The sequence below is a fragment of the Falco naumanni genome, chromosome 4 (genome assembly GCF_017639655.2).
Source record: "Falco naumanni isolate bFalNau1 chromosome 4, bFalNau1.pat, whole genome shotgun sequence".
Classification (NCBI taxonomy): domain Eukaryota; kingdom Metazoa; phylum Chordata; class Aves; order Falconiformes; family Falconidae; genus Falco; species Falco naumanni.
The window spans coordinates 67,166,553-67,186,047 of NC_054057.1; the positions used below are offsets into that span (position 1 = coordinate 67,166,553).

Here is a 19,495-nt window from a genome sequence, read left to right on the forward strand (position 1 = left end):
CGCCGGGGCAGCGGGGCCGCCGCCTGCCCGGTGCCCCAAGGCGGCGCGGTGAGGCGGCAGCTCCGGTGCTGCCCGGGGGGGCGTCGGGGCCGCTCCCGTCCGGCGGGGACGCGCCACCTTAAGCGGGCGCCGGCGACCGGGGCGGCGGGGCCGGGCGGCAGCTCCGCCAGCCGGGGACCACCGCGGCCCCGCCGCCGCCTCCCGCCCTGCCCCGGCCCCCATGGGGGGCGAACGGAGACCCCACGGCCGGCGGGCCGCCCGCCCGCCCGACGGCCGCTGCCCCCGCCCTGCCTGAGCCGCCCGGCGCCCCGCCGCCCCCCGCCCCCGCGCCGCCCCCAACGCCCTCCCGCTGCCGCCGTCGAGGCGAGGGACCCCCGCGGAGCCCAGCGGGGGCGGGGGGCGCCGGGGCGCGGGCGCTCACGATGTTTCCGCAGGGACGGCACCCGGTAAGTACCAGGGCGGGCGGGGGGCTTGACGGGACGGGCGGGGGCTGCGCGGCGGGGCCACAGCCTGCAGCCGGGCCGCCTCTCTCCAGCCCGGGCAGCCCTTCAAGTTCTCGGTCCTGGAGATCTGCGATCGCATCAAGGAGGAATTCCAGTTCCTGCAGGCGCAGTACCACAGGTGCGGGGCGGGGGGCTCGGGGGGGGGGGGGGGGGGGGCCGGGGAAGGGGCGTCCCGGGGAGCCCCCGCACGGCGGGGGGCACGGGCGCTGAACCGGGGCAGGGGAGACTGGAGAAAGGGGTCCCCGGGAGGGGGGTGTGGGCTGAGGGGGAGCGTGAAGGTGAGAATCGGGGTGTCAGGTCTCGAGTGGGGGTCCCAAGAGGAGACCACCCCCGGCTTGTTTCCTCCAGCTGAGCTGTGGACGGGGCGACGCGGAGGGGACGGCAGCAGGGCGGGGGCGCCGTGGGGTGCGGGGCCGGTGGGGGGGGTCAGCACGGGTCCCCCGGGGTCCACTTAAGGGTGGGTGCGGGACCCTCCCGCGGCGCCGGGGATTTGGGGGGAGGAGGGATGGGGCAAGGGGTGGGGGTCCCTCAGTGAAACCCGCGGCCCCTCTTCGCAGCCTGAAGCTGGAATGTGAGAAGCTGGTGAGCGAGAAGACAGAGATGCAGAGACATTATGTCATGGTAAGCCCCCCCTGCCCTGTCCCCCTGCCCTGTCCGACCCTCCCCCCACCCTCCCCCCGAGTGCCACCCGCCGCTGAGGTCCTGGGCGCTGGGCTCTGCTCAGAGGGGCCGGGGGGCTCCCCGAGCCCCCCCACCCTGCGGGGTGGGGGTTGGGGGGCTGCCTGGCCCGGCTGCTGGGCTGGGGGTGTGTGAGTTAGGAAGGGGTTAATGGTTATTCCTAGCAACGCTGGCTCTTCTGCCGCTGTCTGCTGCCACTCGGTGCTGCTTGAGCCCAGGAATCCTGCCATAGGTTTTGTCTCTTTTCTTTTCTTTTTTTTTTTTTTTATTATTTTCCCTTTTTCCGTTTGGCTTTTTAAGAGCTCTGTCCCCTCCTCCCTGTCTCTCTCCCAGGGGAGGGGGTGTCTTGGAAGTGACACCCCAAGGCTGGTGTTTTGGGGAGGAGGGGAAGCCGCCTTCAGAATGAGCAGGGCAGGACCCCTCTGTGGTTACCCGTGGGGGGCTAACAGCCCCTGACACCCCACCCCCCACCCCCACAAGCCCACCCTTCTGCTGGCAGCCCTTGCAGTGGGGTGGCCCCTGGAAGGAAGGGGAAGAGGATGGGAATTGCAGAGCCAGAGCAGCATCCCCCTCTCCTTCAGCATCTGATGTTACCAGCCCCTCTAGGGAAAGCGGGACCCCAAGTTTCACCATCCAGAAGGCAAATGGATCCAACTTGGGCAGCCCCCGTGCCCTGGGTGATGCCAGCCCTGGCGGTGAGGCTGGGGGTGTCTTCAGCTTTATTGGCGTCGCAGGGCATGGTCCTGTCACCCCACAGCTGGGGTCCCTTCCCACATCCTGGAGGCTCAGGGATTCCCAGAGGTGGGCTGCCACCTTTGAAGGGGGCTTCACTGGCAGAAGGCCAGTCCTTTGGTCCCCCCCTTCTCCCCATCCTCAGGGGCATGAGGATGGGGTCTGCTGCTGTCACCGCTACCAGTGAAAGGTGTCACCTGGTGTCATCTTGGCTTTTGCACCGGCACATGACTGGATGGATGGGCAGCTGCATCGGGGCGTGGGTCTGGGGTCAGAGGAGGGAGGGACAGGCCTGGCCAGGAGGGGATGTGGGGGGCAGTGGGGCTGCTTCAGCGAATGCAGAAATGGCAGTGTAATCATCACGGGTGCTAAATGGTCCACGTGGTGGGCGCTCCCTGCCTTGTCCAGGCTCATGGCACAGGTGTGAGCTGTTTCTCCTGGGCTGGGGGAGCGAGGACCTTCAGCAGCAGTGGTGGGGTTCGGTGGGTGGCAGCAGGGTGGGCTGGCTGCCGAGCCCCTGCCTGCTGCCGGCCGTTTGCTCTGGGCAGCTCCTAACGCTGCTGTGTTGTGATTTTTTGCTCTCAGTACTATGAGATGTCCTACGGGCTGAACATCGAAATGCACAAGCAGGTAAGTGAGGAGGGGTCCGCGCCAGCAGCGGGGGATGGTGGCAAGAGGCCGAGGACGGAGACTTTGTTGGAAAACGCTCTCCCTCGTCTCCGTGTGGGTGTAATGGCCTGGGTAGACGTGGCAGTGCAAGGGGCGAGGGGCTGCCCTGCGGAGGGGCTCGGTGGGTGTCGGGGTGTGCGCTGCAGGGTTCTGGTGGGTGCCTTGGGACAGGGCATCCCCTGGCGCTGCGGAGCACCTCGGGGAGCCTGGCCCTGCGCACCCACCTCCCCCGGTTCCCTGAGGCCCAGGGCAGGAGGGAGTGTGGAGGAAACAGCAGAACCTGGAGCCCAGAGGCAAATGGTTTGTCTTTCTTTTCTTTTCTTTTCTTTTTCTTTTTTCTTAATCCCCTTTTCCTTTCCTGAAGCCAGAGGAGTGTTTTCACCCTTCCCTGGCTCCCCTTTTGTTCCAGCGTTAATTTGCTTTCCCTCTTCAGATTTATCAATCTAGTCATCGCGGGCTCTCTGCCAGGGAAATTAGTTTGGACCAATGCCTGACAAAGTGGCAAGTCAACTGCCATATTCCTCCAGCTGGCTCAGCCCCTCCGAGTTTGCTCCTTTTGTTAGCAGGGAGAGTCGTAGAGCCCGCGAGCACATTCCTGCCATCCCCGTATGCTGGGACCCCGGGTGGGACTGGGACCCCAGGGTGGCCTGAGCCATGCGGGGCTGGGGACTCTGCCTGCAAGGTGATGGCCAAGCATGGAGGAGGGAGAGCCCTGGCTCAGCCAAGTCCAGCTCCCAGCTCTACAAGGGCAGGAGAGGTCTGGAGGAGGGGGCGTCTCTGCCTCCCGGGGTCCCGTGGTGGGTGTCAGGGCTGGGACCAGTGGGTGACCAGGCTACTGGTGGGCACCGGTGTGCTCCCGGGTGTGGGCAGCCTTCGAGTGCGGCAGGTGAACGTTCCCTTTGTTCATTGCTGGCTCTGTGCGGGGGCGGTTTGACCTCTCCGCAAGGCTGTCGGGGATTGTCGGAAATCTGAGATGAGAAAACACTTCAGAGCCACCAACCCCTCCGCCAGTGCCAGGGTGGGTGTGCAATGGGGGGCAGGGAGGGGCTTGGCAAGTTTTCCGAGGCACAGGCTTGCTTGTGGAGAGGCTGGGATGGAAGCCACAGCCCCTTCCCTTGGGAAATGCTGCTTACCCCCACCGTGTGTAACCGCAGGCTGAGGAGAGGATGTGCCAGGTCCTCTGCCTTCCCTCGTTGCCGCTTGCTGGGCAGGAACAGGAGTGCTTGGTGCCTCTGCTCCCCTCCGGAGAGCTGCCGGCTCCGGGGGGCTTCAGCGGGGTGGGAGCTGGGGCCCTTGCTCCAGCCAGGGCAAGCTCTGTGCCTTGCAGGGCTTTGCCGGGGCGCTGCAGCGAGGGGCTGAATTTTTTTGTGTGTGAATTTTGCCTTCCCTTTGGCCTGGAGTCTTGATGTTCGGAGAGAGAGCACGCGGCACGCCGGTGGCCGGCTGCCAGCGCCTGCGGCTGGGCTCTCCATCCCTGCCAGCCTGCCCGCTGGCTGCGAGAGCGGCAGCCCGCAAAGCCGAGATGGGTTTGGGCTGAGCAAAGCCAGCTGGGCTGCGAAAGGACTGACAGCTCAGTGCTCCTCTTGGCCTGGAGCCACGCAGGGATTTAGGAATCGGATTCCCTCCCATGTGCTTATGGGGGGGGGGGGAGCGGGGGACCTGACAGCCTGGGAGGGTCCCGCAGCCCTGGGCAGGGTCTTCCCTTGGCAGCAGCTTGGGAAATCCCAGTGGGGACGAGGAGGCAGCAGGATTAAAGCTGAGCCGGGGTGCGGGTGGGGAGGATGCTTGGCTGCCCTCCCTGCTGGAGGGGATGGGACAGGGCTCGGAGCCCTCCCATCCATGGTGATACCTGCTGCTTCTTCCAGGCAGAGATTGTCAAGAGGCTGAGTGCCATCTGCGCCCAGATCGTGCCCTTCCTGACGCAGGAGGTAAGGGGGAGGCAGGGGATGTGCACGGAGCTGCTCAGGCTCCTCTGTGGCTCTAAGGAAGGCGTGAACCTGGGTCCAGCCCAAATGATGGGTGTTCGGGGGTAGGGGGAAAACTTCCAGCTGGGGTGGCTCTGGGCTGCGTGGTCCCTGTGGGCAGGAGTGCGGTGTGACCTCCCAGTGCTCTTCCCTCCCAGCACCAGCAGCAGGTCCTGCAGGCTGTGGAGCGTGCCAAGCAGGTGACCATGGGCGAGCTGAACAGCATCGTCGGGGTGAGTCGTGCTGTCTGGCCGAGGGTGAAGGCTCTTTCCTGCTCGGAGGCTCGGAGGGCACGGTGATGGGCACAGTGACGAGGGAAGCCAGGGTCTGTGCCACCTCACTAAGCCCAGGGCTGGTCCCCTGCAGGGAGAGGGCTCGGTAGCCTCTGGGGTCCTCGCTGAGCAGAGCAGGGCAGAGTCGGGATCAGGTCCGCAGCGGGGTGGTCCTCGAGGTGCCATGGGTGGAAGGGGCAGGTGATGTGACCCGGGCAGCTTCGCTCCCCTCCTTGTCCTCATCCCATTGCGCTTCGCATTGCAGCTCAGGCGGGGAGCTGAGGGGTGCCGGGCATGGCTGCGGCGCTCTCCTCCCGCACAGAGGACCATTTGCTTTTTCTCTTTCAGCAGCAGCAGCTTCAGCACCTCTCCCACCATGCATCCCCCATCCCGCTGACACCCCACCCCTCCAGCATGCAGCCTTCTAGCCTGAGTGGGGCTGGTGGCACCTCGGGGCTCCTGACGCTCTCAGGGGCATTGATGGCACAGTCCCAGCTGGCCGCCAAGGAGGACAGAGTGGCCCAGGATGGGGAGAACAGAGGTAAGGGGAAGCACAGCTGGATTAACCCTTGGAAGGCTGGCTGAGTCGGTGCTGGGCAGATGCCCCAGGGGTGCACGGGCAGTGCCGGGAGGGATCCTGCTGCCTGCTCTGCCTGTTTCCAGGGCTCTTCGATGCCTGGCAGCTGCTCCACAGGGCTGGGGGGAGCAGCGAGCACTGTGAATGACAGATCCAGCTAATTAAATGCCTGCAGCCCAGGGAGGCTGGCTCTATTTCTGACCAAGGGAACAGCTGCCAAGCAGTGCTGGTGTGTGCTGGTGTGGGGGGCAGCTGTGTGTGCGCCCCAGGTGCTGGGCAGCAGAGCTCCGGGCACACGTGTATGCACACATGGGTCTTCCCACTCCCGTGGGTACTTCCAGTGCGTGATGGTCCCCCCTCCACAAGGCACTGGGAGGGCGTGAGGTCCCCGTCACAGAGGAACCCTCTCTGTTTACACCAGGGTTTACACCAGGTAAAGATCTGATGCCTGAAGCCAAGGCTTCACGGGAAAATACAAGGGAAGAGTCACAAGCCCCTGGTAGAAACTCTGAGCCATGGGTCTGGGGCAAGGAATTTAGAGAGCAGAGCCTTGTTGCATGTGCAGGTGCCTTGTAAATAGCAGTAATTCCTCATCCTTATGGGTGCCTTATCCTATCAGCATCACAAAGTGCTTTACAAACATCATCAATATTTAATCATCGTTAAATCAGTGCTCTGAATGCTACTGGCAGGTCTGGGCCAAATTAATACCACCACCCGGCTTTGCTGGTGGATTGTTGCTATTGAAGCACTTACGGAGGAGAAGCCGCTCTGAGCTCCAGTCACCTTCTGCAGAGCATCGGGGGGTTTTGCTGAGGGGAGGATTGAGGCAGGGGCAGGGGGCTCTGGGCTGTGGGGCTGCACTAGGGGCTAGAAACAGGCAGAATCCAGCAGCCGTCGCGATGCTCCTCTGCGGACTCCTCTGGGGAAGGTGCTGGCTACTCTTGATTCCCCAGTTTGGGGCCTGGGAACGCTGCTGGGACAGGACCCAGCAGCAACAGCAAAACTGGGCAGTGGCTTGTTGCATTTTCCTAATGATGCGGTTTTGCCTGTAAGATTTCAAGGTGGTGAAAATAGCAGCAGGAATCCATCCGTGCCTGCTTTGTGCCCCTGTACACAGGTGTCTGTGGTTTTAATTCTGTCAGTGTTTCTTTAAGGATGGCCTTCCACCCAAGGAGAAAAACAAACTCCAGAAAGAGGATAAAAGCAGGCTGTGCTGTGCCTGCCCTTAACCCTTAGAGACCCGACTAGCCTGCGCTTGCTTCCAGCGGCAGCTCCTGCTGTGCGCAGCCCCCAGCTGCCCCTTGGCAGGGGTATGCAGCCATGGCAGAGGGCATAAAGACACCCAGAATAATCCCTTTTTTTAAAAAAAAAAAAAAAAAAAAAAAAAAAAAAAAAGTGAAATGCTACATATGGCTTGGGTTAATCCCTGGTGCTCTGCCAGTTAGCCAGAGCTGGTGTGGATCAAGCTGAGCGAGGGCTCAAGTGCTGATGGCAGGGACCCCATCCCTTTCCCTCCCCTTTCCCTGGCTTCATGGGGACCGTAGCCTTGGAGCAGCTGCCCACATGGAGAATCCCTCATCTGACACCCGCCTGCCTCCTTTTGCCAGCAGACTGGGACCAGTTTTTTCTCTCCACATGCTGATGCAACTGTTAGGAGTGAAAAGCAGCCAGGAGGGCTGCTAGACCCCAGCCCGTAACGCCACGCTTAGGCTTGCAGCAAGCGCCTGGCACTGCTTCCATCAGCTCAGGGAGCTGGACCCATTTTGGTGTGCGTGCAAAAAAGCCTCGGAGGGTTTCCAAGCAGGGCTTTTTAGCAATGGCTTCCTAAGGGAATAGGATGGGTGTGATTCAGGAGGTCTCAGCTGCCTGGCTGTCCCCTCCTGGCAGCCCTGGACCCGTTGCCACATCCAGGGGAGAGATTCCAAAGCTGGAGTGAATTTTTTGTGAGTGGATAGAGGTTCCCCCCCACATCCCTGAGGAAGGCCAATGTGCTCGCCGCCGATTAGACATCAGAGGATTCACGCTGTGGTTGGAAAAAGTGGGAAATTGGGTGTGATTTTTCAGCCCGTGCCCTGCAGTGCCCCCCTCTCCTCCCCACCGGGGTCCTTGGGGTGCAGCCTCTGCATTAACAGCCTTCTCCTCTCCTTCCCTTTGCCTCGCTGCCATGGATCCACCTGGATGCCCCTCCTTGCTGCCACCGGGCTCCAGAGCACACCCCGAGCCGGGTAAGTGGTCCCGGTGGTCCTGGCTCTGGCATCTCCAGCGTGTTCCAGGTGGGATGCAGAGCTGGCTGGGGGTGCTGGGAGGGCTCCCAGGGCCAGCGGTGGGCTTGGTGGTGGGGCAGCTCAGAGCTGGGGCTGGCATTGTGGACAGGCGCAGGGGCTGTGTCTTGCAGCCAGCTCCCTTGGCAAGCGTTGGCGGTAGGATTTCCAGGAATGTTTTGTTTCCTGACCTTTTCAAAGCAAACAGCCCAGAGGTAGCTGAGCTGTCCTCTGTCTGGTGGCACAGGCGAGGCCAGGCTCCAGCCCAAAGGGAGGCAGCAGCAGGGACAGGGGTCTCGGTATCCGGGGCTGGGTGGGGGGTCTCGGGGCTGCCAGGGAGGGGGGGCAGCTCTGCGGGTAGAGCAGGGCCGTGGTGTTCCCTTGTACGCCACAGCCCAGGCACCCTCTCTCCTGCTGGGGGCTTTGGGTCTCCCACTCATTCCTGCCGATGTGTGGGCTCCTTTCCCCCCCTTCCCTCCCCAGCTCGGTGGATCAGGGCAGGGGACATCTCCCCCTGCCACCAGGAGTCACTTCCAAGGCTGTGCTGGCACACGAGGTGACTGGGGTGATGGGCTCCCAGGACTGGCCTTTCCCGAGTACAGAGGTTGCGAGGGCGCGGTGTGGCAAGAGGGTAAGGGCAAGCCATGACACGGGGGTAGATGGGGAGAGGGGCTTGGGGGCAGCTCTGCCGTCACCCACAGGGTCCTCAGGAGGCTGGGTCAGGTCTCTGGATTTGAGGAATTTTGGGGTCATCCCTATTTCTCAGCGGAGCCGATTTCCCAAGGGCTAGAAAGAGCCTCTTTCCCAGCCATCCTAAAGGAGGGGGCGGTGACCCACATCCCACCGTGCGTTCCCATCCTTGCTTACCCAGGGCAGAGGGTCCAGCGCTCCTGCTGTTGCCTTGAGCCCCCGGGGTGCAAGCGCACGGGCTCCAGAGCTGCTCCTGCCCCTGAGCTGGCGCCTGCTCCCCTGGCACACGTGTGGTGGTGGCAGTGCCGAAATGCCGCCGTGCCTAGGGGGGAACAGAGCTGTGTCTGAGCTCCACAGGGCTGCAGGAGTAAATCCAGCTGTGGGGTGGAGGGTGGGAGCAGCCAAGTGGTGACTATGGGTGCGTAGGGGTGTAGGGGAGCCCAGGAGCACGTCTGAGCGGAGGGTGTAAGACGAAGGGGCTCTGCTTACTGTAACCCTTGTTCCTTTTGCCTTGCTGCCTTGGCTGGGCTGTGTTTGCATCGGGGTTTTGTAGCTGAAGCTTCTGGGTCACCTCAGTTTGGTCTCTGCTGATGCAAAGATCTAAAGGTTGAGGGCTGCTCCCAAAATAACCAGCCCTGCCCTTTTCAAGGAGTCTAGGAAATGCTCTGAACAGGTCTCCTTACCTAAGCCTAGTGCTGCCAGCCCCTCTGCAACCCTTGGCTGTGCCTTCCCCCTTTAAGATAATACCCCCCGCCCCCGGTATTGACTGCAGGTCTGTGACTGCCTTCCCAGGCTCGGTGGCTGCAGTAAGCCAGGGCTCAGCTCCTGGTACGGGCAGGGGAAAGAAGGGTTAACGACCCCCTCCACTGGGGAGCAATTGGCATTGATCTTCGTGGGCTTGCAGTCAGGTGGGAGAGGAGGAGGGAGAGATGGTCGCTGTGTTGTGCAGGATGGATCACCGCTGTGGTCCCAGATACACTGGGGTGCCTCCTCCAGAGATCACCCAGGGGACAGGGAGCATCCTTTCTGCTCCTTCCTTGTATGTGTCGAGGCTTTTAATCCTACTGTGCTGGAAACAGGCGTGTGGGAGCCCGGGGCATTTTTTCCCCGACACTGGGCTGCAGAGCAGGTCTGGGGAGGTCTGGGAGCCGTGTCCCAGAAACTGCCCCGGCCCAAGCACCCTGGGTGCTGGGGGAGGCAGGGCAGCCCCCTCCAGTAACCAGTGCAGCCCCGTGTTCCTCTGGTTTGCAGGAGAGCTGGGGGGCTGCAGGTGGGCATTGCCTTGTCATCCTCCAAGCAGTGAGCGTGGGGAGGGGGTTTGAGCCCCCCTTGCAGCTGCTGGCAGCATCTGGGGAAGGGATGTGTGTCCTGCTCAGCCCCATCCTGCTTCCCAGCCCGCTGACTCCTGCAGCAGCAGGGTTAAGGTGAAGTAAACACGGCTCCGATGGGGATTTTCCACTCTGACATGCCTCGCTGTCTCCCGAGGGGGTGGACCTACCCTCCAGCTGCCCTGAGGATGCTGAGCGAGCTGAGGATGCTGCCTTGCTCAGCTCGGCCATCCCTTGCTCGGCTCCGGCTCCACAGAGCCCTGTGTGCCAGCGGCAGGGCCAGGGCACGGCTGCGACTCCTCATCCTCATCCATCCCAGCCCACCAGGGGCTGTTGCCCCGCTGCCCAGTTGCCCACCCCTCTGCTCTGGCGAGGAAGGGGAGCCTGTGGCTTTGGGGTTTGGGGCAGGGCTTTGTTCTTGCCCTCTTCCTCCTGCCCTGCAGCCAGGGAGATGCTTTGCTCCACTGAGGCATGATGGGCTGATGGACCAGCCACACTCTCCCGGGTGGGAGGCTTGGCCAGGTTTGAAAGGTGAGGGGTGGGCAGGGGAAGGGGTGAGGGCAGCTCGCTTTGGAGTTGTTCTGGGGCCAAACTGGGAAGGCAGGTGATGGCATGTTGGGGCTGCATGTGGGTGAGGCTCTCGACACCCTAAAAAGTGCATCTGCCTTCTGCCCACGTCAGCAGACTGTGGGCAGCCAACCCCCAGGGATGGTCCCCATCCTGCTTCCCTTCTCTCTGCCCTGTCAGAGCTGAACAGGTGAATTTGGGCTGGATCTCGGGGATCATGAGGAAACCTCCTCCCCAGCCTTGCTGAAAGCACCAGGCTAAGCCCTGAGTACATTTGGATCTTCAGGGACTCTTGGCCAGGGGTGCCAGTGGGGGGATGCCACAGGTATCTGTGCAGAGGGGGAGAGTGGTGTCTCCCCCTTTAGCCCTGACCCCTGCTTGGTGAGGAAAGGGGACCCCTGCCCTCCCCGGCTGTGGCACAGGGTGCACAGATGGGTGGCTGGGTGCAGCCAGCGGTACTGGGAGCTCTCGCAGAGAGGGGAGCCGTGGCTGGCAGGGCTTTGTGGGGCGTCTGCTGCCCCACCGGCTCACACGCATCCCTCTCCCCATCTCAGAGTGTTTCTGCTTCCCCTCCCGAGAGCCTGCAGGACGAGGAGCGGGCAGGCGGCGCAGGGCTGAAACGAAAGCGGGAGGAGAAGGACCAGCCTGGGCATTACGTGAGTGCACCAAAGAGCGTGGCTGCAGGAGCTGGGGGTGGCCGGGGGGGTCTGTGCCTGCCCTGGGTGCAAAGGGCTGTGATCCTGCGGAAAGAAACAACGAAGCTCCTCAGGGAGGCCCCTCAGCCATGGGGTTGAGTCGCTGTTGGTCCCCACACGTGATGTGCAGGGGAAAATGGGGTCTCTCCGCTGGCTGGGGTGCTGTGGGGCAGAGCCCAGAGCTTGGCGCAGCCCCCCCCCCCCCAGCTCCTGGCTGAGCCTTTCTGGGTTTCTCTCCCCTTGCAGGACAGCGATGGGGACAAGAGTGACTACAACCTGGTGGTGGATGAGGTAAGCCCGCAGCCCTGAGGGCATGCTGAAGCCTGCAGGGGTATCCAGCTCAAGCTGTAGCCAACAGGTTTAGGACTCTGGTTCCCGAGCTTTGGGGTTCATTTGGGACGCTGGTTCCTGAGCTTTGGGCATTGTTAGGCTCTGGGTCGTTGTAGCTGGGCAGGAGCAGCCAGCCAGGACACGAGCCAGCCCCGCTCTGACGTGTTCACGCCAGCCAAGGCTGATTTCGATTTGCAGTGCTCCGGGTGGAAGGCTGTGCCAGCCAGGGCTGAGCTTTGGCAGCCATAGACTTGGCTCCACTTCACAATCCCATTTCAGCCCCTCTCCTCCAGCATCCCTTATGGGGAGGCTGATAAGCTGTGACGAAAGCCCCGGGATGCTGGGCTTGCTGCTGGCAGGTCCTGCTCGTGGAGGAGCAGGCAGGGATGCTGTGCTGCCTTTGGCAGGAGAGCTCGCAGCATCCGCAGCCCTGCCAGCCCCTGTCCGGGGGTCTCCTACAGTGCCTGGCTTCAGGGCAGCCTTGATCTCTGCACGCTGAGCCCTGTCCTGTCTCAGGGCAGGGGTTACACTGAATTTCAGTCTTTTGCAACTAAAACACCAGGCGCTTCTGTTACGACCTTCCCTGACCACCAAGGCAGATGCAGCGATACTATGTGCCAGCCCCAGCTGTTCTTGGCAGAGATGATGTTTTTGGGGACATCCCTTTTCCTCCCCTGGAAGACTGGAGGGAGGGACAACACACATGATTTTTTTTTTTTTTTTCTTTCCCCTCTGCCACATCCCAAGAAAATACAAGCCCTGAAAGGAACATCAGCAGGGATTTCTGCAGAAAACGACACTTACCAAAATTGCTCATCGGTGTAATTGTGGTGATAAAAATCACAGCCCTAATTGAATGGTTATAGGAGTGCAAGAGCTGATGGATGGCCTTGCCTCTGAAAAGCTGTCGAGGGGCTGCCAAGAGACCCTTTTGCACTTCCTTGGGTGTGCTGGTCACCATCCCTGGCTGCTGGCATCCTCTGAATTTGCTGTCGCCTCTAATTTTGTTTGAAGAGAAAAATCAAGGAGGTTTCTCGTTGAGGGGACTGTGGAGCAGAGCTGAGGCTTCCAAGCGGATGCTCCTTGTTAATGCCGCTCGGGCAGGCACGGGACAGTGGGCAGCAGGATGAGCAGCTCACCCGGTGGGCAGCGGGGAGTAGGTGGGACCCTGATGGTCCCTGCTGGGCTCCGAACCCAGGGGTGGCTCTCCAGGACTCCTGTTTTCCCTGCCCTCCTGTGCAGAGGGACTGAGGTTCCCCGCTCCCTGGAGACCTCTTCTTCCCCCAGGACCCCCCCTCGGAGCCTGGCAGCCCTGGCCGTGCCCCCAGCAGCCGGCTGCTGCTAGCCCGCCGGGAGATGCCCGGGAGCCCTGCCTCCATCGCCTCCAGCCGCAGCACGACACCCCTCAAGCCGAAGGACCAGAGCCTGGTAGGGAGGGATGTGGGCAGCGGGGGCCGCGGGTGGGCAGCAGGGCCATGGCCCTGGGTTTCTCTGTGGCCCCTCTGCCGCAGCCCAAAGGCGGGCGGGCGAGGAGATGCTGCTGGTGCTGAGTGGTCCCCACCACCGACCCCCACAGCGCTGGGGGCAGCGGTCTGTGCCCTTGGAGGGCAGTTAATCGTCTGCTAGGCAGAGCCCTGGCTCTGCAGGTACTTTCCATCCGGCTGCCTGCAGGATTCCCCAGAGCTGCTCATAGCAATCGATTTTTTTTCTTTTTTTTTTCCCCTTTTTTTTTTTTTTTTTTTTTCTCCTTCCTCCTTGCCAAGCACCAGCCTAATGCTCAGATTAAAACATCAGCGTGTGGGAAGGGGGGAGGGATGTTTCTGCCACTCCTCAGCCCTCCCAGGCACCGCAGGGACCCGAGCGCTGCATCCCTGCCATCCCGGGGTCAGGAGCCAGCTGGGGGCCGTGGGGAGCAGCGAGCAGCTCCCCGGCACAATCGGATTAGAGCAGACAAAGCGCCCTGAGCAATCTGCCAGCGCAGCACGTAGCTTTTCTCTGTTATTAATTTTTTTTTTTTCTTTGCTGGTGTCGACAAAATCCCCAGGCAGAAAAAGAGGAAGAAATAGGAGAGGCAAGAAAAAAAAAGAAAGGAATGACATAGCTGTGGGGATGGGAGAGGCTGGTTGTCTCGGGCATCCTCCTGGTCCTGCTCCACACAGGCCGAGGATGGGGGTGCCCCCACACAGGGGGGGTTGCAGGAGGGAGCAGCCTCCGTGGGGTCTTGCGGGGTGCTGTAGGGGCTCGGGATTGTGGCCGTTTGGGGTGACGTGGAGCTTGCGTCAGGCGCTTGCGCCCAAGGAGGAGAGTGGGGACGTGGGGCTCCTTCCCCGCTGGGAGAAGGGTGCGAGGGGTGAAGGAGGCAAGGAGAGGGGATTGGGCCCAGGATGGCCGGGTCCCTGTCCCAGCTCTGTCTGGGAGTGGTGCTCTCAGCGCCCCCCTGCCCTCCTGCGTGGCCCGAGGCTGTTAGCAGGCACATGGTGCTGGGCAGCACCCCCGCTGCTGAGGCTGCTCTTCCCTCTGCTCCGCAGACCGACCCTCCAGCCAGCGCTCCCACCTCCAAGCCCTCCTCTTCCTCACCGCCCTGCGACTCCCTGACACCCGGCCCCGGGCCCAGCTCGGCCACCCTGCTCCGGCAGCCCCCCACCAAGGCGCCCGCCACCGACACCATCAGTGAGTGTCCGGGGACTGCGGGGGGGTGTCACGCTCTGCTGGGGACGGTGCTGGGGGGCTGGGGCAAGGAAGGGGAGGCAGGCTGCCCTGTCCCATCAGCAGAGCTGGGGGGCCGTTCTGCTCCATGCAATCAACCAACCACAGCCAATGTATGCATCTACATGCAATTATCGTGTACCCGACTGCCGACGCTTTCCTGATGGGCTCAGACCCGCTGGAGGTGTGTCGGTGTGCAGAGCCCTTCGCTGGAGGTGTTCGGGGTGGGGGGCAGGTGTCTTGCCTGGAGATCCCCATTTGTCTCTGATGAGTTATCATTTTGGTGCTGCAGCTTCAGGGCTTGGCTGCAGGCGTAGGATGGCTGGCTGAGTGCCGCTGCTGGCACGTGGGGACGTGGGAAGCCAGGACGTGGTCAGTCTCATCAGCTGAGGATCTCTGTAGGGGTGAGGGGCTACGTGTGCTGGGGGCTGTGGAGACCCTGGGTGACATCCAGCTGACCCAGGAGCCCCTGTCAATGGCTGCTGGCTTCTGAAAGCACAAGGGAGGGGGATGAGGGCTCGGTAGTGGCTTCTGCGGTGGCTGGTGGTGAACTGGTCGCACCCTTTTTCCTGCCTGTTTCCTTGAGGACATTTAGGGAAACCTTGGGAAGGGACCCCTGGAACAGCTTGGCTACTGTCTAGCCAAAGGGACCAGAAGGTGATGGGAGGAGGACCGTTAGCCCAAGGGAGAAATAGAGCCAGGACTGGAGATATTAAGCCCATGTCTGGGCTAGAAAATGACAGCGCTTTAGCAAAAATTGAATTGGAATTGATTTCAATAAACCATCGAGACCCTGGAGGTAGAGCTGCTTAGCCACCAGCTGCAGGTGCCTTGGGCTGGCCAAGGCTGCCAGGGCGCTGGCAGTGGAGACAAGGGTTGCTGGGGGTTAGCACCTGGTCCGTGTTGCATCCTTTGGAAGGATGGAGCCATCTGATCTCCCGTGCTGTGTCTGCATCCCCGTCTGTGACTCGTGGGACTCAGGGGCTGCCCCTCTCCTTTGGTCTTTGGCTCCCAGTCCATCACCTGCCTGTCCTCCTCCCGATCCACTGAGGCCGGGGCAGAGGTGACGCTGCCTCTCGCTGCCTGGCTTCTGCCAGGTGCCCTTCTCCCTTGGGTGCTGCTCGCTCACACCAGCCGGCCAGGGGCCAGCGAGTGGGTCTCTCCTTGCGCAGCTCTCCGCAGCCCGCTGAGCATGTCCAGCCCCTACACGTCCTTCGGGATGGTGCCTCACGCTACCCTCAACGGGGACCTCCAGCCCCCCAGCATGTACGTGGGCATCCACCTCTCGCCGCAGGTCAGCAGCGCCGTGATGTACGGCCAGTCCCCCATGGTAAGTCCCCCAGTCTGCTGGCACGCGTTGGCTCTGCTGCTGTCCCCTGCTGCCCTGGGCACACGCTGCCCCTGACGTGCGATGGGCTGGAGTCGGGGGGCGCAGCCATAGGAAAGGCTCCCTTTCGGAGGGGTGCGGGGTGCGAGGCTGCAGCGTGCTTGGAAACCCCCCCTCCCCAGTCCCACTGGTGTGCTGCTGGGTCTGTGGGAGCCCGTTGTGGGGTTTGTCACTTGTGTGTGGAGGAAATAGCCAGCAGGGACCTTGCCCAGAGCTGGGCTGCTGTGGTACGTGGGGAAAGGCAAGAGCCCCCCTGTGGTGTCCCCTCCTTTGCTGGTCACGGGCTCTTTGCTTTGTGCAGGTGGCTTTTGAGTCGCACCCTCACCTGAGGGCTTCGACCATCTCATCTTCGCTCTCAACCATCCCCGGAGGGAAACCGTAAGCGTGGCCACAGATGTGGGGCTGCAGGAGGGTGGGCAGCAAGGGGCCAAGCTGGGCAGCACAGGGTGGGCACGGGGGGGGGGGATCTTTCTTCTCCAGGGCTTATTTCTACACCCCTCAGGTGTAGGGCAGAGCGAGGCCTGGCTGGTGTTTTTCTCCACTTCTGAGTCCAACGCTGCTGTCATTTCATTCCGGGCAGCTGGTGATAACAAGGAGCTGATTAATTATATCCCTCATTAGCCAGAGCGCACCGGACACCTTCCACCTGGCTCAAGTGTGGCTAATGGGAGAGGTCAGCTCCTGCACTCGGGCATCATGCCGGGATCCTTCAGTCCTTTCTTCTGCTCCCTCCCAGCGCCTACTCCTTCCACGTCAGCGCTGACGGGCAGATGCAGCCGGTGCCTTTCCCACCCGACGCCCTCATCGGCTCCGGCATCCCCCGCCACGCGCGGCAGCTGCACACCCTGACCCACGGCGAGGTGGTCTGCGCCGTCACCATCAGCAACTCCACGCGACACGTCTACACCGGGGGCAAGGGCTGCGTGAAGGTGTGGGACGTGGGGCAGCTGGGCACCAAGACGGCCGTGGCTCAGCTGGACTGCTTGGTAAGGAGAAGGAACAGAAGGATGTTTTGTGGGAGCTGGGAAGGGGAATCCGCCCCTGTTACAGTGGAAGTCCGTTCATGTCTGCAATGAGAACGGGAGATCTGTTTCCCACAGCCTCCACGAACCGATCACTCCTGCTTCCCTCGCCCCCTTCCCTGGAATCTCAATTCAGAACTGCAACAACTACAGCCGAAATTGAGGAGTGGGGGAGAATGGTTTAGTGCTTGGGGCTGTGGGCTGGTGGGGTGGCCTCCCGGCTGCCCCGGGTCTCCTCCAGGACCGGCCGTGCCTGTTGAGCAGGGACACGGGGGTGAGGGTGTCCCCGAGGCTGGTCTTAGGGCAGTGACAAACTGAGGGTCTCCTGTGCGGGCTGGCTGGGGCGACCGCTCTGGGCATGGGATGGGGTGGGGGGCACAGCCCCCCCTGCCCCAGCCCTGCTGTCCTGGGTGGGGGGAGAGCTGGGGGTTCTGCCCAGTGCTGCTGCCCCTGCCCGCAGGATGAGCTGGTGGCCTTGGGGGTGACCAGGCGGTCTAGGGTGGGTGCAGAAGGGCTGGAGATGAAGGGGTTAACGGGGTCCTCTCTCCTGCACCCCAGAACCGAGACAACTACATCCGCTCCTGCAAGCTGCTGCCCGATGGCCGGAGCCTGATCGTGGGGGGGGGAGGCCAGCACCCTCTCCATCTGGGACCTGGCGGCCCCCACGCCCCGCATCAAGGCCGAGCTCACCTCCTCCGCCCCCGCCTGCTACGCCCTGGCCATCAGCCCCGACGCCAAAGTCTGCTTCTCCTGCTGCAGCGACGGCAACATCGTGGTGTGGGACCTGCAGAACCAGACCCTGGTCAGGTGAGCTGGGGGCTGGTGGCAGGGCAGGAACCTGGGGGGGGGGGGTGCTGGCTTTTTGGGTGCTGACAGCCATGCCCCTTCCCTCTCCATCCCCCTCTCCCCCAGGCAGTTTCAGGGCCACACGGACGGTGCCAGCTGCATCGACATCTCCAACGATGGCACCAAGCTGTGGACAGGGGGGCTGGACAACACGGTGCGGTGCTGGGACCTGCGGGAGGGGTGTCAGCTGCAGCAGCACGACTTCAGCTCACAGGTAGGGGCTGGGGTCCACGGGGCGCCCCACGGGGCCGGCTGGGACCTGCCGCGCTGCTGACCCCCACGTCTCCCCCCAGATCTTCTCCCTGGGTTACTGCCCGACGGGAGAGTGGCTGGCGGTGGGGATGGAGAGCAGCAACGTGGAGATCCTGCACGTCACCAAACCGGACAAGTACCAGCTGCACCTCCACGAGAGCTGCGTCCTCTCCCTCAAATTCGCCTCCTGCGGTAGGTTCTGCCTGGGCTGGGGGCAGCCTGGCGGCTCATCTTGGTGTCCCCCGCCCTGCTCGGCTCCCCTGAACCGAGTCCCCAGTGCTGACCCCCTGTGTCTCCTGCCCCAGGGAAGTGGTTCGTGAGCACGGGGAAGGACAACCTGCTCAACGCCTGGCGGACGCCCTACGGAGCCAGCATCTTCCAGGTGCCGGGGGCATTTGGACAGGGGGGGTGATGGTGGCTTCATCCACCAGTGCCGTCCTCACCGCCCGCCTCTCACGTTCAGTCTAAAGAGTCCTCGTCGGTGCTGAGCTGTGACATCTCCATCAATGACAAATTCATCGTTACGGGTTCTGGTGACAAGAAGGCCACAGTGTACGAGGTGGTGTACTGAGGCCCCAGCCGTCCCCGTCCCTCCTCCATCAGGGAAGGACACCCAAGGCTCCTGGAGCTGGACCAGCCCCCCCCCCCCAGCCCTCCTCTCCCTCCTGCTCTCCTTCCAGCTGTCAAAACAACCCTGGGGCACCGGTTCCTGCCCGACACGGGGCAGAGGTGAAGGGGAGAGCAGGGGGGGTGTTTGCTGTGCACAGCCTCCACCCCTGCCCCCCACCCCCAGCCCTGGGCAGGGGCTGCTCTGGGCTCTGACCACCTGCCCGGCAAGGCTGGAGGGGTGCTGGGGGGCAACGCAAGGCCAAGAGCGCCTGAGATGTTGTCCCTCCTGAAATCCTGCTACTGATGTAATAGCGCCCATTTTCTGCTGAAAAACAGCTGTAAATTATCAGTAAAGAAATGTATTTAACTGTGCTTTCAATTCTTACTAATAAAAAGGAACAAACGAGGGGCTGGTTTGGTGGTGGACCAATGGAAACCCAGCCCTGGGGAGCTGCTCCCCAGCCCCAGTTCCCCTGGGATGGGGGGGAGCTGGGGCTCAGCCCGCTCAGGCGGTGGCAGTTGGGGTGTAGAGCCCAGCGGTGGGGGGGGGACAGAACCCATCCTGCACCCCTGGGGTCCACAGCAAGGGTTGCCTTGGCTGTGGCTTCCCCACAAAGCGGAGCTGGTAGGGGTCTGCGAGCCACCGCAGCACCAGGCTGGATGTGGCCAGCCCCGAGCCCATGGTGGCTGCAGCCCCATCACTGGTGGTACCCCCATGTCCCCGCCAGCACTTGCTGCAGCCGCTGCTGGCGGGCCGTGCTCCAGCAGCCCTGCTTCCCCCACGGCAGCTCTGGTGGGCAGCCAGGCCAATAAGCCAGCACTGACTGCTCACATCTCATTTCCTCCAAACACCGCTGCCTCCATGGCTGGCCTCTCCCCGCCAGCCTGCAGACACAGAGGTGGCTCCAGGGACGGCACCGCCACCACCGCGAATCCTTCCCCCTGCCACCGCATCCTTCCCCTCGCCACCGCATCCTTCCCCTCGCCACCGCATCCTTCCCCTCGCCAGCAGCGCTGCTCCGCTGCATGGCAGCCCATGCTCCTGCCAGGACCCAGCACCCTGCCTCCAGCCAGAGGCACCAGCAAACCTGCCTCGGTGCAGGGAAGGGAAATGAGCAGCAGCAGCCACCAAAGGGGACGAGGCTGTGGCCCCCATCTCGCCCATCCTCACCTGGCTCCATCCCACAGCCGTGGCTGCTGCCCAGGTCCGGCACCCTTGTACTTTTTTGTTTGTTTTTATTATTAAATACACCCTAGGAGGCACAGAGGGAGATGGGGACACAGCCCATCCTCTCCAGCCTGGCCCAGAGCCTTAACAAAATTTAAAAAAAAAAAAACACAACAAAAAGTTAAAAAGAAAAAACAAAACAAAACCAAAAAAACAACCAAACAAAACACCCCTAA

General features: G+C 62.5%; 1 protein-coding gene across 1 annotated transcript; it reads left to right on the forward strand.

Annotated features, from left to right (window-relative positions):
- The first annotated feature begins 301 nt into the window (after positions 1–301).
- TLE2 (TLE family member 2, transcriptional corepressor) lies at positions 302–18,458 on the forward strand. The gene is given in 21 exon segments (XM_040591208.1): positions 302–446; positions 536–621; positions 1,061–1,124; positions 2,499–2,543; positions 4,448–4,510; positions 4,705–4,779; positions 5,167–5,359; positions 7,607–7,671; positions 10,799–10,900; positions 11,186–11,230; positions 12,557–12,697; positions 13,798–13,939; positions 15,148–15,305; positions 15,664–15,740; positions 16,099–16,348; positions 16,943–17,002; positions 17,004–17,191; positions 17,297–17,444; positions 17,524–17,674; positions 17,788–17,864; positions 17,946–18,458. Coding segments are annotated over 21 exon segments (2,262 nt in total). The 5' UTR covers positions 302–422; the 3' UTR covers positions 18,054–18,458.
- Positions 18,459–19,495: the final 1,037 nt, after the last annotated feature.